We start from the raw sequence: 17,453 nt of genomic DNA, 5'->3' as shown, positions 1-17,453 counted from the left end.
AGTATCTGATTAAATTGTTACTTAAGTTTATGAAATGACAAGACATTAAGGTTTGAATACCATGCTTACCTGGCTGGCTGAAGAAGTTTTGTAAAATAGGTTACATTTTGTGTAACCTATAAAGTAACTTACTTTATAAGGAAGTTGTTCACTTTGGGTAAAAAAATCTAAAGGGGGACACTAAAGTTAACAAGTTTGGAATGGTATACGACATTTGATGAGATCATCAATGTAACAGAAACCACCTGAGTGGGAAAAAAAAAAAAGGAAGGAGAGCAAGGCAAAAGTTAAGGCCAATAACTTTTAATGGGTAATAACTACTATTGGACAATGATCAAAGTTGTGATAATGTGATTGCAATTATTTAAGCTTTAGTATAGTCAAATTCTCACTATAGCAAACTCACAGAAATTACAGGAATAGTTTATTAGTTTATCTACTATAACATAGTGAATTGTTTTTAGCATAGCCCTGTACCTATGAGGATTTGGCTCACACTTCTCAGTAATCATAGTGAGCAAGTTTGCTATAATGAGGGTTGGACTGCAAGACAAAAAAGAAGATTGAAGATTTCAAATGAAAGCCAGTTGCAACTGCCTGATCTTATTTGAAATATCCTTGGTATCTTCTTCAGACAAAAATTTTAAGTGAAACATGGAATAAATGTTTAAATCAGAAGACGGGGAAACAATAATTCAAGGAAATGAAGCATAAAATCATGTAGATCACTCAACTTAGCATTCTTATAACTCCTGACAACACGATGATGAAAATAGCCAGGATTTGACAAGTGTTTAGTATATATATATATATATATATATATAAAAAAATAAATTAAAAAAAAAATTACAGTATATTTAGGAGGATCACTGGTGAGAAATGGATGAGTATTTGGAAAGGCTCGGATGGTTCTGCTAGGCATGTGATGAATTCAGTGAACTCTTCAACACACTGCAACCTTAGCAGTGTCTCTCCCACCTCCTCCCACTTAAGACTACATTTCAGACACTTACAGAAGAATGGCAGCCAAAAGTATTCACTAGCCAACCTGAAAGCCTCCAGATATATTATCATTAAACTTGGTCCAGTATACTCTCTGCCAACCAGTCTGTAGAAAAATCATTTGAGAGCTGTATTCTAAAAAAGGATCTCTCCCTTACTCAAGTAACATTAAATGCATCACATCAGTTATACTGAATTCTAAAAACAGAGGAAAAAACCGAATACATGGTTTTCAGCCATTTCATCATCATCAAATTCCTAAAATTTACCTTCAAGGGGTGTACAGGATATGATAGAACTACATGAAAAATCTACATCATTACTAACTTCATATATACAGTTTTTCTCCAAATCGATCTATTACCCATCAAGGCTCCAACATCAGATCTTATATTTCTATCTTCTAAGGCACTTTTTACCGTATCAGTTCACCTATATCTTGGTATTCCTCTGGGTCTTTTCCCTGCAAACCTGGCAGAGAACACTTATTTTGCTAATCTTATCTCTCCTATTCTATTTAAGTGACCATACCACCTGAGATTAGCTTTGCTAACACATTCCTGGATGCTAACAATGTCAAGTTCTGTCCTATTATCCACGTTTTTAACATGATATTGCTATTGATGCCCCTAATCTTTCTTAGGACTCTCATATCTGCAGTTTCTAATAACTACTTATGGGTCTCTCAGATTCATAAGTTAAAACTGGTTTGAACACCGTCTTGTATATATAGCTAATTTAGTTTTTTTTGACTAATTTCTCTCTTATTCTATATAAATTTATTCAGTTGATTTCCTACCATACCAGCTTTGTTGATCCTGTTGTCTATTTCCATATTTAATTTACCATCTTCACTAAACATCATGCCTAAGTAGCTGAAATGCTTTACTTGTTCTATAGGTTCTCCATTCACAATGCAGTTGATATTTTCAATGCTTCTGCCTATTTTCATTGTATGTCTTGTTATTGCTGACCTTCATACCATATCTATTACAACAGTTATTCAATTTAGTCAAAGAATGTTGCAGACTTGTGCCGGATTTATTTAGAAGTATAACATCATATGCAAAAAGCAAAGATCTGACATTAACATTTCCAATTTTGATATCAGATTTAATACCACTTTCCTTCATAATGTGATTCATATAGATAATGAATAACAGAGGGGATAATGTACATCCTTGTCTGATGTACACCAGATTTAACATTAAACAATCTTCCTTTATTTCCTTGAATTCTAACCACTGACTTACAACTCAAATAAAGACTGAGTATTGCTTGATATAATGCCTCACTGACACCATACAACTGTAGAGTTTTGAATAGCTACTATCTTGGCACCTTGTCATATGCTTTTTCTAGATCTACAAAACTTAAATACAGATCTTTGTTATACTCCCATGATTTCTCAACTATTGGTCGTAAAGTGAAAATCTGATGCTGACAGCCTCCATTTGGCCTGAATCCGCATGTTCTTCACCAAGCTTCTCTTCCACAATCCTTCTCAACATTGGTCAAGTATACTGGCATAAATCTTACCAGGAACAGTCAGTAGCAAAATACCTCTGTAATTCTCACATTCAGTTTTATTTCTCTTTTTATATATGGGTACTATGAGAGCTCTATTAAAATCATTTAGAATTTGTCCCTCTGTATAAGACTGCATAAGTAAGGAGGTATAAGACTTTTATACCTCCATACTTGAGCATTTCTGGTCGAATATCATCTACTCCAGCTATCCACATTTCAGACTTTTGATGGCTTTTTCTATTTTAAGTATAGATATGTATTCCTGATTGCATGCCTAGTCAGTGTTTTTTTTTTTTTTTTTTTTTTAAATCACTGTGCTGTCATCACTACTAGTTTCATTTAGCAATTTTTTTTTCAAAGTAATTACACCATACTTCAAGAATATCTTCTTCTCTAGTTTTATATCACCTTTATCATCTCTAATTCCTTTTACAAAACTCTTTCCTCCATTTCTGAGCTTCTTCAACAACCTCCAGAACACTCTTCCCACCTTCTTGATATTTATTTTCTATTTCTTACCAAAGTCTTCCCATGACTTTTGTTTAGCAAGTTTTACACAGTGTTTAGTTTTCTTACATTTGTCTCTATATTCTGTAAGAGCACAAGCTGACTTATTTTTGCCAGAAATGCTTGATATACTTTCTTCTTTTCCTTCGCTGCCTCTTTAACTTCCTGTGTCCACCATAGGGCCCGATTTTTCTATTCTTAGAGACAACCCCACCACATGCCTCTCTGGCTGAATCAATCAACATTTTCTTCATAGCTTGCCACTGAATCTCCAAGGTTTGGTTCCTATTCTCAAACTCTCATTATTTCTTCAATAATGTTCATGTGATTCACATCTGAGAGCTGCTCAACTTTTATATGCTTTACAACTTTCTTATATGTTCTTCTTTTCAATATGACATTTAATTTTATCCTTCTCAAGACTAAATGGTGATCACTTCCAATTTCAAATCCTCTGTACACTCTGGTGTCCTGCACCAGAGAGAAAACATCACTATCAACAATAACATAGTCAATGAGACTTTTCTTATTTCTTGCCTCTTCTTTCCATGTGAATTTATGCACATTTTTATGTTGGAACATTGTGTTAGTAATAACCAGTTCATGTCCTGAGCAGAAATCCTACAAATGTTCTGCCCAAAATGTTTTTGTATGTCTGACAATCACTTCCTACTCTGCTATTTAGATCCCCAACAAGGACCACCTTTTCTTTTTCAATGTGTCAGTTGCTTTCTCTAAAACTTCAAAATTCCCCCACTTCTACCTTAGTAGAACCTTCTGGGAGACCACAGGCACAAGTAAATTTCACCATTCAGTTTCCCATTCGGATATTTGCCCACATCACTCTACTTGAAACTGCCTGCCATTCAAGAAGATTAGCCTCGTATTTAGTGTTGAATACTATAGCTACCAGTTCTTTTCCTTGATTGTCATTGCCTGAATATAACATTTTGTATTTATTGCTCAGAAAGATCTCACCAGTTTTTGTCTTTTTTGTTCCTCAGCTAGCTCCATTTCTCTGCCATTCAGGCTTCTTATGTTGATAGTACCAATCTTGAACTCTGGTGATGTTGACTTGGGGATTTTCAGGATTTGTTCCCGTAGTTGACTTTTCGTTGTTCGCCCTGGTTTCCTGGTAAAGCAATCGGGGCCTTGTTTAACCGGGTGACACCTGCTGGATTGAAATTCTGTCACCTTGTACCATCATTTTATATTGTGGTTTAAACCAATAAGAAACAATTTGGTCAGCTAAATCCCAAACTGCCAGCCCATCGTCGTTCGTTCAGTATCCAGGTAGATACCTAACAGGGTACACCACAAGGATCAGACGCCCTGGTCTGTTCTCCACATTTCTTAAAAGGCTATGTTGAGGTTTCCTCCCAGTTATACAGCTTTGACCCTGAACTGCTTCTGGACCTCTCTTAAAAGAAAGTTATTTATTTCTTTGGTGGAAACAGTTCTTCTGAAAACAACTTTATCTCGTAAATAACTGTAGATTTTCTATTCTAGTTAGAAATGCAAAAAAGTTTAGACTTGCCAATAAAATCTTCGAACAATGTCTAGCATTCCTTTGTAAAATGCCTTCCAGCAAAATCACACCAAATTGTTCCTTCCTTTACAAAGCATTTCCAAGGAAAAATGATTAAACACTTAAATATCAACTCACTGTATCCTCTGAAATAGTCATTAAAACTTTACTACACTAATGGAACCTTGGTTAAGTTCTCTCTCTCACACACACCAAACACTGTTTCAATTTCAGCAACAAAAAGAACATCTTTAATAACAGAATTTTTAAAAAATACAATTCATACTATGGACAAGTAATTTTTTTTTTTAATCAGTAAATATAAGTGGTATTTATGGAGTCCTGCATATAACACTTTATCAACTGGAAATGAATAATACCAAGTGGGTTCATCAACTTTATGTGTAGTTTAATTCAAAAGAGATATGATAGCAGTAATTTTAAACACCACAAAATATCATTCATTAATAAAGTTAACAAATAAGGTTAATCTTGATATAATGCAATGTGATAAAATTAAATGTATATATTTTCTAATGCATATGCTAGTCATAAACAAAGCAAAATTTCTTATCTTATGAGAACAAAGTAAGTGAATGTGAATTAATGGCATAAAAGAAATGGTATATATAAATTAAAAATGACAAATATGAATCAAATTGTTAATGCTAACCTCTCTGTACTTTTCCAAATTGTTGTAAAGTTTTTTTGCAATAAACTTCTTGAGATGTGTGACTGTAACCTGAGCAGAGCAGCGAATGAACTTTCTTCGCATTGGTTTCAATGCACTATTTTGTGACTCCAGTAATATATTCACCTGTTCATCAGACCTGTGATAATCTGTTTCCTCTTCTTTGGATGAAGATGCTTGAGAGCTAGAATCTTTCTCCATGAGGGAATCTGGAAGAAATAAATAAATATAACTTCATCAGTGGTCCTTTATAGACCCATGACCAGTTAATTATGACCATTCTTGGCTTTCAGAATCTTAATTCACTAGGATTAGTCTTATGCTTAATTAATTTTACCCTGCCCTTTTACAATATGCCATTTGATGAAAATATTCACAATTACATTTCATGCAAAAGAACTGCAACATTTGTTATGGAGTTAAGTAAGGAATTGTACTTCCTTTCCTTGTGCAGAACATCAAACCATCAATTTTGCAAAAGGATTACAGTTGACTAAGTATAGCAAACACAACTATAACAAACTACCGAAATGCTCAAAAAAAAAAAAAAAAATGCTATGCTAATAGAAATTCATTATAGTAAAGTATCAGACTACTCCCGTAGTCTCTAAGAGTTTGTTATAGCGAGAATTAATTGTAGTATGAAAACAAATGATCCTATCGGCTTTGAAAGATGTTTTCAAAGATGTTTTGATATTTGCAGCTTCTATGAATTAAGTGGATATCGCTCTATTGAATTTGTGGCCAATCTCAACATTTTGTAAGATTACATCAGACATTACAGATAGCAGTTTTTTTAAAAAAAGAACTTTGTTGTTGGCAGTCCAACAATTTCCTTCCAAATTAGCCCATAACTTTGTCAAGTCTCCTATACTGTTAGATGTTGGACTGAGTTTTTTCTAGCCATACCGGCATCCAAAAAACCTGTTTTGCTAATCTTTTCTCCACCTTTCTGTTTAAAACTAACCATGCCATCTCAGATTCAAAATTTCATTTTTAATATTATTCTACCACTGATGCCATCCATCTACAGTCCCTTGCTTTTTCTCAGGACTCTCATATCCTTGCCCTAGTTGTTTATTCAATGTTTTTTTTTTTCTTAACCCAACTCTCATATCCATAAGCTAAAACTGTTATTGTCTTGCATACAGTGTGTTGGATATCTCTGGCATTATTCAAATGTCTTCCTACAGGAGAGTCCCTGTATCACAGTTAGTTTCAGTGATGTCCTTTGGTTGAAAAGATCTGGGTTTGAATCACATCTAGGATGTGAAGAATCTTTCTTAATTTTCACTGAAATTAACCAGTTTCATAGAGAGGTGGAAAGATTTTCTTCCTAGTTTTGCATCCCACCCACAAAACAGGTAAACTAGCCAGAATACAAACAACCGATAGCCATAACATGCCATGCACATTGGATTAACCACCTTATCAGACCATTAAGTAAGTTTTTAAGAAGCCAAGTTACTTGGCCATTACATGTCAGTGAGCTTAACATACAAAGGAAATGGGAATGACTCACACTGTACCTATTGGACACTCAGCTTATTCTATTATCTGTATTTAATTTGTAAACCTCCACAGCTTAGTTAGTATAGACAAGCCAACTGGTTGAAAACACCCAGGTTCAAATTCCATCTATAATGTAAGGAACCTTTATCTAGCCTTTTCAATCAAATGGTGAGTTATAGCCAGTCTCATATGAAGATAGAGGAGTTTTTCCCCTCTTGGAAGTTCAATTTTTTTCATCCTTCAGAATAGGCAAACCAGCCCTGTGAACACAGTTCTACAGAAAAAAAAAACTTACCCCTACAGGGATGCAGCAGAGGAATGGTAAGCCAGATGCATTAAATTGCCTTAAGCCCCTAATTAGGAGACACACTCCATCTTGTATGGATATTTAACTTGCATCTTTACTAAAAATTGTAGATAAACAGCTAATATATTGCACTTATTGTCTCTCCATTAAGAAATCTGTTTCCATACACATAACCAAAATGACCATTGCAAATTTTATCATAATCATAATTATCAGCTCAAAATGTTTATCATGTTTCTTGCTGATTATGTTCAATATATTGTTGAACTTTTTTGAATTTAATGCTTGAATTGGAGCAGGATGAGTTAGATATAATCTAATTTCTTTCCAACACCACAGGATCTTCCCTTTTCTCACTTCAAGTAATAGTTTTAATTAAATATGCTACTGCATAAGCGTACCATTAACAATCATCATAACTTCTTGAAGTCAACAGGAGAATACTTTGTCCAACAGAGAAGGCAGAGATCAACATTGACCTAATGACAGAAATGTAAAATTTGACAATTTTGCAGTCCTGACAAAAAACAGATTAATTTGAAATAAAACTGTTAAAGGAAACTAGTAATAAAACAAATTTAAATGTCAGATACTATCACGTTGTTCTGCATCTACCCGTATTCCAAGAGTTACTATATATTACTGTACTCATCAAATTCTCACTTAGTGAGAATTTGATGAGTACAGTAATATCCCACCTCATGAGGCATTGCATTACAACACTGCATTTGCAATGGCTTCAGTGACAGGACACTCCCATGAATCAAATAATGCATAGTTTCATGAACTATTTGTTTACAACAGGAGTCTTCAACCTTTCAGACAATGCGGGTTGCATTAAAAATTGTAATGAAGCCCACAGGCCACTAAGCTATACTGTGGAATGTAGAACTGTAAGATGCTTTCCAGATTCACAAGGAACGCTGTACATTTGATACTTTACATAAAATCCTATAAAAATAAACAAACTCAGCTTTAAGAGCATAGGTAGGAGTCGGGTTCATGATAAGTAAATACAATCAATACTTGAAAAAAAGATAATTTAATGAAGAAAACATTCATTTTTTACAATGTCAACGGGCAACTTAGCAATGTTTTTCCTTGACCAGCTTGTCAATGTTGGCATCAGTGTTGGAAGTCGCTATGTGCAGAGTATTCTCGAAATGTTGATCCGTAATATCAGTTCTTGTCTTGGACTTCAAATGCTTCATCCTGGAGAAGAACTGCTCACATAAGTATGTGCTTCCTAACAAAGTGCACATCTTCAAAGCATGCCAGCAAAGATTAGGGAATGCATCCACAGAAATGAAGTCTTTGTAAAATGTAAGCAATGGCACGTTGAATAATTTTTCTCTCAAAGAATAATTGTTTTGGAGTTCAAGTAGCTCCATTTGTACTGAGCCTGGCATTTCAGCAGCATTGACACTGAATGGCATTGAAAATAAATCTAAAGAAGACTGTTGGTTACGAAAATCACTAAATCTCTCTTCGAACTCACTTTGCAACAAGGCTAATTTTGTAGTGTATTCATCAAGAGACGAACAGCAGCGAGAAGCAGAAAATGAGTTAAGTCTTTTTTTTTTTTTGCGAGTTGTGCCTCCCAAAGTTTGAGTTTGGTCACAAAAGCTTTGATATGATCAAACAGAGTGTGCACCAGTTGATCTTTGGATTGTAGCTGTATTTAGGTCATTCATATGCAACGAGATGTCAGTCACAAAGGCAAAGTCTGTCACCCGCTTTGGATTGTTGAATTCCGCAATTGGCTTCCCCTTGGTTTGTATGAACTGCTGTATTTCACTCCTTTAGTCAAAGACTCTTTTAAGAACCTTCCATCTGCTCAAACAACACACATCATTATAATAAACCACATCGCCGTGATCCGCTTCGCGCTCTTGGGTCAAAAACTCTTGGAATTGACGATGATTCAATCCTCTTTCCCTAATAATGTTGATGACAGCCACAATAACTTTCATGACATTCTCAAATCCAATCATTTTTGTGCACAAATTCTCCTGTTGGATTAAACAGTGGTAATGGATGAAATGTTTTCCTTCTAGTTCCAGTGCTTTCCGTAGCAGCGCAACAAACCCGTCGTTCTTTCCCACCATAGCAGGGGCACCGTCAGCGAGGTTGAAATGCTGGAGCGTTTTCTTGGCGGCTTCAAGAATATCAGTGCCTTTAATCATTCCCTTCATAGGTACAAGTGCTAGCAGTTCTGTCACAGTTAATTGTTGATCAATGCCAAGGACAAAGATAGCCAGTTGTGCTATATCCTTCACATGTGCTTTCATCTAAAGCAAGTGAATATGATGTAAATTCGGATGACCGTTTTTTAAAGATCCTTCAATGTCATTGGCAAGTTCTTCAACACGTCGTGATACAGTTACCCCAGACAAACTCGGTTTTTTAAACACTTCCTGATTATTTGGGCACAGAATATCCCCAGCAGTGATGAGACACTCTTTCACAAACTCTCCGTCCAAGAAGGCTTTTGATTTTTCAGCACTTTTTTTTTCAGCTATTACATAACTTACTTTGACGCACTCTTTGCTCTCTTCCCTCTGCCTTTTAAATGTACCCTGCTGGCATTTTAAATCAATTTTAAGATGGTTCACTTTGTCCACACGAAGACGCCCTTGAAGGTGTTCGAAGTTGGATGCATGCTTTGTCTCATAGTGTCATTTTATATTGTATTCTTTTGACACTGACTCTGACTCACGATAAATTAAACACACTGGCTTATTGCGATCGGTAAAAAAAAGTACAAATTGGTCCACTTTTCATTAATCACTTGATTTACACTTTTTACTCATGGAAGGCGAACCCAAAAAATGATCCAAAATGGCTGTGTAATTATCCGCTGAACATGTCTCACACTAATGAAAAAACTCTGGCAATATAAAACCACAATAGGCTATGGCTGAAACGACGAACCTGTGTGCACTTATACACGAATATCACACTATTCACGACTGACTGTGGATGAGATCCTCCTGTATTTATATGAAAATAACGACGTATCGAGAACCTTTGAGATGTATCTGGAACGCATTGGATAGTGCACTCGAATGAACTACTGATTCAGTCATCTACTTGCGACGTTAGTACTAGTACTTAAGTACTGCTTAGACCTGGTAGATGGCTGAAGAAGCATGTCTATTTAATATTTATTTTTATAGTATTTTATGTAAAGTATCAAATGAACAGCGTTCCTTGTGAATCTGGAAAGCATCTTACAATTCTAAATACCGCAATATAGCTTAGTGGCCAGGGGCTTCATTAAAATTATTTTTTTATTTTATTGCGTTTTAATGTTAAGTAGTTATTTTTTCAAAATGGCTGGTGGGCCACGGCAAAGAGCTCAGCAGGCCATGCATTGAAGACCCCTGGTTTACAACAACGTTGACTCACTACATCTGTGTTTTGCTGTGAATTTAAAAAACAAGTTTATAACTATTATTTATCTTATAGTTGTTAATAATGACAGATAAAATTCAAAGTAAGGGAGCTCTTGCTTCCAGTAAAAAGATGTGTAAACCTACTAAATTACATACGAGGGTTAAAATGATTAAATTTACTGACAATAGTGTATTCAACACTGAGATAAGCTACAAGCTAAACTTACCTCATACTACCATTGTTACAATTATTATAAACAAAGATAAGTTCTTAGTGAAGTGTTACATAAGTTAACACTAAAGTCATCAATAAATGTGACAATCTCATTGTCGAAATGGAAAAATGAATAATAAATAACCAGGTTTTAACTTGGAGATGATTTTTTCGTTTATTAGTACTAGATGTACACTCATGTTATGCATCATGATGTACATCTAGTACATCATGATGCATAACATAAGCACATAAGCATTAACATGCATCACTTTGCATAATTTTTAGCAGTTAAATGGTCATTTTCATTGGTTTATCATTGGATATTTCATTGTATTGCATTATATCTATCATTTTCATGGGTTTCTGTATAATGTAATAGTTGCTGCTATTGTGTCAGCATTTTTTATGCTATAAATATACAGCAAGAGCTAGGTTTTGCATTTTCATACGGAGATTGCTATCGCTAGTTACATGCAGTTTACACCTGGCAGAAAAAGTGTGATTCAAATTTTGAATAGAGAAGGCTATTCCTCTCATGATATAGCTATAAGTCAATCTACTGTGGTATGGCTGCTTTCGAAAATGAAGGACCAGATCTGCTGAAAGGAAGAAGGGGACAGAAAAAAAGCCAGTCTACCTCATGCCAAGATTGAATTCCAAAGCAGCTCTGTCTCAAAAATCGCCATCCAATGTCCAGAGAACTAAAAAGGGACTGGGTAGAACAAACAGGAGTTGTGGCAACCTCTGTAGCTGTCAGGAGAAGAATCATTTGACAGGGACTAATAGCCAGATGTCCTAAAAAGAAGCCTTTGTTAACCAAAAAAAAAAAAAGAGACTGGCTTGGTTAAATTGGTGCAAAGAGCATGTCAAATCTGACAAGAAAAAGTTTAATCTGCAGGGCACCAATGGCAGATGAACAGTTCGAAGATGATCTGGTGTCAACAGTCAAATTCTCAGCCAGTCATATGATCTGGAGCTGCATGTTGTATCACAGTGTTGGTCATTTACACTTCACAAAAAGGTTCAGTGAATGCATAAGTGTACCAGAAAATTTTAGAATTTTAGAAGAATTGCTGCCTACTATCAGACCACTTTACCATCACGACAAACTGCATCTTTCAAGATGACTCTGCCCCTTGTCATAGGGCAAAAGGTGTAAGCAATGCTATTATAAACCTAAAATGTGTCATACAAATTGAGTTTAGTACTTAAAAAGGCTTTATTTTTTTGTTGCAGGCTAAAGTGGATCAATAAGCACACTCAATTCAGCAACTACTGTGGCCAAGAAACAGCACAGATCTCAATCCCCTCTGAGAATTTGTGATACCAAATGGAGACTGAAATACACAAGAAGAAGCCAAAAACACTTCAGGAGCTCCAAGAAACCACTATAAGGGTATGGAACCATGAAATGACAGTTTGCAACTATTTTGTCAATGCCCTGCCGATGCCAACAATTGAATTTTTAGCTTTGAATGTCAGTAAAACTGTATAGTTGAACTACACAGTTTTATTTTGATACAGTATTTGTTTTTCCAGTGAAAATATCACTGCCCACTCCATTTTGAAATGCCTGCAAATTTGTTAAGTTTGTTGTCATTTTCTAAATATGTCACATCTTGTTCTAAAAACCAAATATTAATCAAAAATAAAAATGTTATATTATCTTCTTCATTATTTGTAACAAGTATTGTATTATTATCCCTTTTCAAATAAGCATTCAAATTTAATTACAAAAAAAAAAAATATTACAGCAGGTGATTCAGTTTCCATGAACATGAGTGTATTTCCTCGACATGTTTCACTGTCTATATGGACTTCTGCCAATATTCAATAACAGAAGCTCTCCAACATATTTTCTCTCTAAATACTTACTTCTCCGTTAGACAGATTCTATGGAAGTATCAATAGAGATCCTTGAAGACCTATTTCCTCCTGACATTGCATCTCTTCCATCATTGCCTCAAATCTCCATTCTTGGAAAGAAAAATTTTACTACCAAGTATATGGTCTGGTATTGAACTCACCTTTATCTCCTCCAATTGTCAATTATTCATGGAAAAATTTGAGGAAGTAGCTATTTCTCAGGCCACCATATGTCTGGTGGAGATATGTCATGACATCTTTATCATTTGGAAACATACCCACAAAGACCTTGAAGGTTTTGTATACTTCCTGAATAATCAACATCCGAAAATCATATTAACATTAGAAGTAGAAAAGAATGGAAAGTTACCATTCCTAGACATCCTTATCAACAAAAAACATTAATGTCGAATTATCATTAGACATCTATAGAAAAGAAACCCACACGAGCAGGTATCTACAGGCAAGCTAGTTACATCATCCTCAACAAAAATTAGCCATCATCAAAACTTTAAAAAACAGAGCTTTAAATATACTACAAAATGACGAAATTGAAAAAAAAAAAAAAAAAAAAAAAGAATTTCAAATACTATTTAATCAGTTCTTTCAAAATGGCTACTTGAAAAAGGCACTAAAGAAACTTATTTTCTGATGAATCCTCCCATGATAACCAAGAAATTAATCAAAAAGGCATGGTATCTGTACCATACATGAAGAAAATTAAAATCAGACAACATCAGAACAACCTTCAAACCAGTTAACTTATGAAGTTTCGTACATTTCCATAAATACAAAGTTCCATTTTATAAACATCCTGGAATATACAAAATTCTGTGTTCTTCTTGTGGAAGGGTGTACATGGGTCAAAACTGGGGAAGTTTCAAAATCCATAAGAAAGAACATGTAAGTGATGTTGAAAATAAAATAAAAGAAAAAAAGTTGGCTTGCAGCACACATCCACAAAGAACATCACAGAGTAAATTGGCAAACATACTCCATGCCTTACTTTTAGAAGAGAATTATTTCGAGAGATTGTTCAAGGAGTCTTCTGAGGTCATTTGCTCAAAAATCACATTAAACAGAAACCAAGGAATGACACTTTACTGTGCGACCACAGATGCGAGACTCTTCAACACTTCTGCACATGGCAGAAGAATGCGAATCCATTCCAATAATAGGTAATCAATGGGTTACGTGGGATGAGTGTTTATACGTCGTAAAATTATTTTTCCCTTTATAAAAATTCTAGTTTTTAAAGTGGTAACTATTTTGCTTGTACAACAGTCAGAAAATGTATGCATAAAGCGTGTGATTTCGTGTGTTCATAACGAATTCGTACATCGTCTTATTCCTTCCTCCCTTCAACATGAATTTACTCTTCTTGGCACATTGCCAGCCGAGGGTCTCGCATCTGTGGTTGGACAGTACTTCTATGCAGCAATCACATACAGAGTTTACACAATGTACAGACTGCATGCAATGTGCCTAATGATACATGTGGTTAAACTATCATTCCAGTCTCTTCAACAAGAAAGAGAAGTAGTTGGGAAATGTTTAGTTTTTTGTCGGTTTTTTACTTATGTTAAATAAACTCCTGAAGATGCAAGAAAACATGTTGAGGAAATACATGTAGTGTGCTAATAAAAAAAAAAAAAAAAAAACTGAGTTAAAACATGGCTATTTATTATTCATGCAAATTTACTCATACCCACTGATGACTAAACTGGTTAGATCCCTTAAGCAAATATTCAGGAATAACTCTTCATTCGAGCCAACTGATTCTAAATTTATTATTTGCTTATCTGACATGAATGCTTTAATTACATCATTTATGCACCACCCACACATAGCACCGATAAGCTGTAGGTCTTGCTACCTTTCATATGTGGGTCAGGTATATATATACTGTATATCATTGCTTTAACATATAATGGTGGTCTCATGACCATGCCTGTAGATGTTTAAAGTATTTCCTCTTGGTTATACTATAAATTAAACATGCCAAGAAGTTATATTCTTGGTTTCATCCTTTATCCAAGTGTAAGCAAACAAAGTTTGCACGTGAAGTCACTTCACGACTGAGCTATTTGTACATAGAGGCTAATGACTTCACATCAACTGCCTTAGTATTCCATAATGCAATGTATTATTGTAAGGGCCACTACCCAGACCCAGAAGTGATACCAAGGTTTATGTAATGCAGAAGTCATAGAAAGTAATAAAAGTGGATTAGAGATAGATGTTGAAAGTTTTCCCATTTGGTTATACTATAAATCAGATGCCACGAAGGCCCTTCCCATTATGCATAGCATTATAAGATACTAAAGCAACTGATATGAAGTCTTTAGCTTCTATATACAAGTAGCCCAGTCGTGAAGCGACTTCACGTGCAAACTTTGTTTGCTTACACTTGGATAAAGGATGAAATCAAGAAACAACTTCTTGGCATCTTTAATTTAAAATTTAGACTATGCTTGTAGTGCCTTAGAAACTTGAAATGTAGGGATTGGTTAAAATTCGAAGGACAAAATTAAACAAACCTAAATATATTTACATTTACTAAATGTATTAATATTATTATAAGAGACTTCCAGGAAATCATGAAGGGAGGCCACCACATTGCTCACATTACCTGTCATGCTTTCTCTTTCATTCACTCACACTATCTGCACTCACAACCTCTGAAGGAGTCATTCCAATCACTACTGTGCTATAAGAGAAAAATCTGGCTCTCACCCGTTTCTTGACTGCATTCATTCTCAATCTCTATGGATGATCTCTTTTCCCTCTCTCTCCATCCTCGATAAAATTTAAAATTCCATCTACTGGTATCATCTATGACCCTTTCAGAAGTTTGTAGATCATCATATCACCCCTTCTTTCTTCAGTTTGTTAATGTCTGCAATCCATAAATTTTCAATCCGACTTCATAATCTACATTCCACAGTCTCGATATTGTCAATACTCTCCTTTGCAGCAACTCACCTTAGCAACCAGATCAGCACACAATGGTCCAGATAACATTGTATCAAAGCTTTGTAAAGATGTAAAATGACTTCTTTATCCTTTTGTGTCAATGATCATTTCATCATTGCAATTATCCTCTGAGTAGTATTCACAATCTTTGCTATACAGTCTCTGAACTGCAAATTCCCATCTACTAAAATGCCTAGATACAGCAATATAATATACCATTGGATATCCCATTACACCAAAGTGCATAATTTTACATTTATTAACACTGAACAGACAGCCATTTTCACGTCTGATTATCCTCCCTACCTTTGCATCATCAGCAAATTTTGACTGCATGTTTCCAGTGAAATCCTTTCAAATGTATCATGTCAAAAGCTTTAACAAAGTCTAAAAGTATCGTGGTGTATCCATTCTTTTTGTCAAACTGAACTGTAATATTATCAAATGTGAGCAAGTTACTCAAATATTACCTTCCCATAGTAAACCCATGCTGTTCACTGCAAAATATATTCTGTCAACCCATTTCTGTACGAGAGCACTTACCAACTCACAAAATTTTGACCACCATGCTAGAGGTACTGACAGGTCAGGTCAATAGTCAGACATGTCAGTCTTTGCAATACTTTTGTGTAATGGAATTATCATGCATTCTTTCTACTTCTGTGGAATCTTCTCTGTGCCGAGATTCAAATTATATAGCCAGTTCAGGTGAACGGGCTGTGCCTTTGATCCCATCAGTCCCTATTGCCAAATTCTTATTTGGTTTTTATAATCAGCTCTATTGCCTCCTCCTAATACAACTGAGTTTTGTCATCCAATGTAAAGATAATGTTGAGTTCCATGTTGCATACACCAGGTTAATAGCTTTTAGAAAAATGGCACAAATTAATTTAACTATCTCTTCTGAATTTGCCACAGCATACCATCCATGTACAGTTTTTATTCTTTCACGTGGATTCTTTCTTTTACTTGCAACATAACGATAGAATTCTTTTGGGTTGTCTTTAGACTGCATAACCCATTTATTTTCTAAGTCTGATTGCGAATTAGAAAACTGTATAATTGTTCTAACTCTTCTTGCCTGCCTTATAATTTTCATAACTGGCATCATCTTAATACATGACATTCTTTCTACATCGTATTTTTCTTAAGAATCTCTTGTTTTTTTCCATTTAGCTCTCTATTTGTTTATTCTTTCAACTCTAGGAACACATTCCGATATTGCATAGTTTATTTATTTTTAACACTTTCACTACTGCTGTCTTTCCCATGGAATGGAACCAAGTGTTCTCCACAGTTAGTCATAACATCCTGCTTTGTAGTTCACCATGTAATTTTTTCTGAATGGAATATCCACCCACTTAGCCACTTCAATACGGCATAATAGCTGTTTTACTTTTTGATCTCAAGTTGCTTAAGGAAGCTGTCTCTCAACTATACGCTAAATTAGGCTTCATTCTTCTCATGAGATTTCACTGCTCCCAATCAATTTGGATAATTAAAATCACAACAATTAATTGTGTAGTTCCCATTACATTTATTTAGTTGGCAATAAATTTCACTGTCATCAGGAATTGATCTACTAAGTTGGAATAATACTCCAACATTTATTCGATCTTGTTAGACTATGGTATGTACCATACAGTTCCAAATTCACTGTTATATGGAAAATTATTAACATTCCAATCATAGTTTTCTATCCAATTGAACAAATATCTGGTATCATCCCTCATTCCTATCTTGTCTGTAATTTCTAAATATGCTATACCCTTTACACTCAATACCAGTCAGGTCTCACTATTGCCAATAATCTAACGCCACAACGTATTCAAGGCAAAAAACTCCACCCTTTCCTTCCTCATACTCTTGATATTAACATGCACAAGTTACCTTCATGATTTTTTTTATATCTTTTATAT

General features: G+C 34.9%; 1 protein-coding gene across 4 annotated transcripts in view; it reads right to left on the bottom strand.

Annotated features, from left to right (window-relative positions):
* Positions 1-17,453, bottom strand: part of l(3)73Ah (polycomb group ring finger 3-like lethal (3) 73Ah) — a 203,041-nt gene that overhangs the window by 39,852 nt on the left and 145,736 nt on the right. For all 4 annotated transcript variants that reach the window (XM_090393034.1, XM_090393035.1, XM_090393037.1 and 1 more), the window contains one exon: positions 5,241-5,467. In XM_090393034.1, coding sequence (XP_090249160.1) covers positions 5,241-5,467 — 227 coding nt within the window. The remainder of the gene's footprint in view (positions 1-5,240; positions 5,468-17,453) is intronic.

This window comes from Typopeltis vanoorti, chromosome 5 (assembly GCF_054136105.1).
Source record: "Typopeltis vanoorti isolate ZY-2024b chromosome 5, IOZ_Tvanoo_1.0, whole genome shotgun sequence".
NCBI lineage: Eukaryota > Metazoa > Arthropoda > Arachnida > Uropygi > Thelyphonidae > Typopeltis > Typopeltis vanoorti.
Note: the sequence above shows the minus strand (reverse complement) of the source record. Positions and strands in the feature narration are given on the sequence as shown.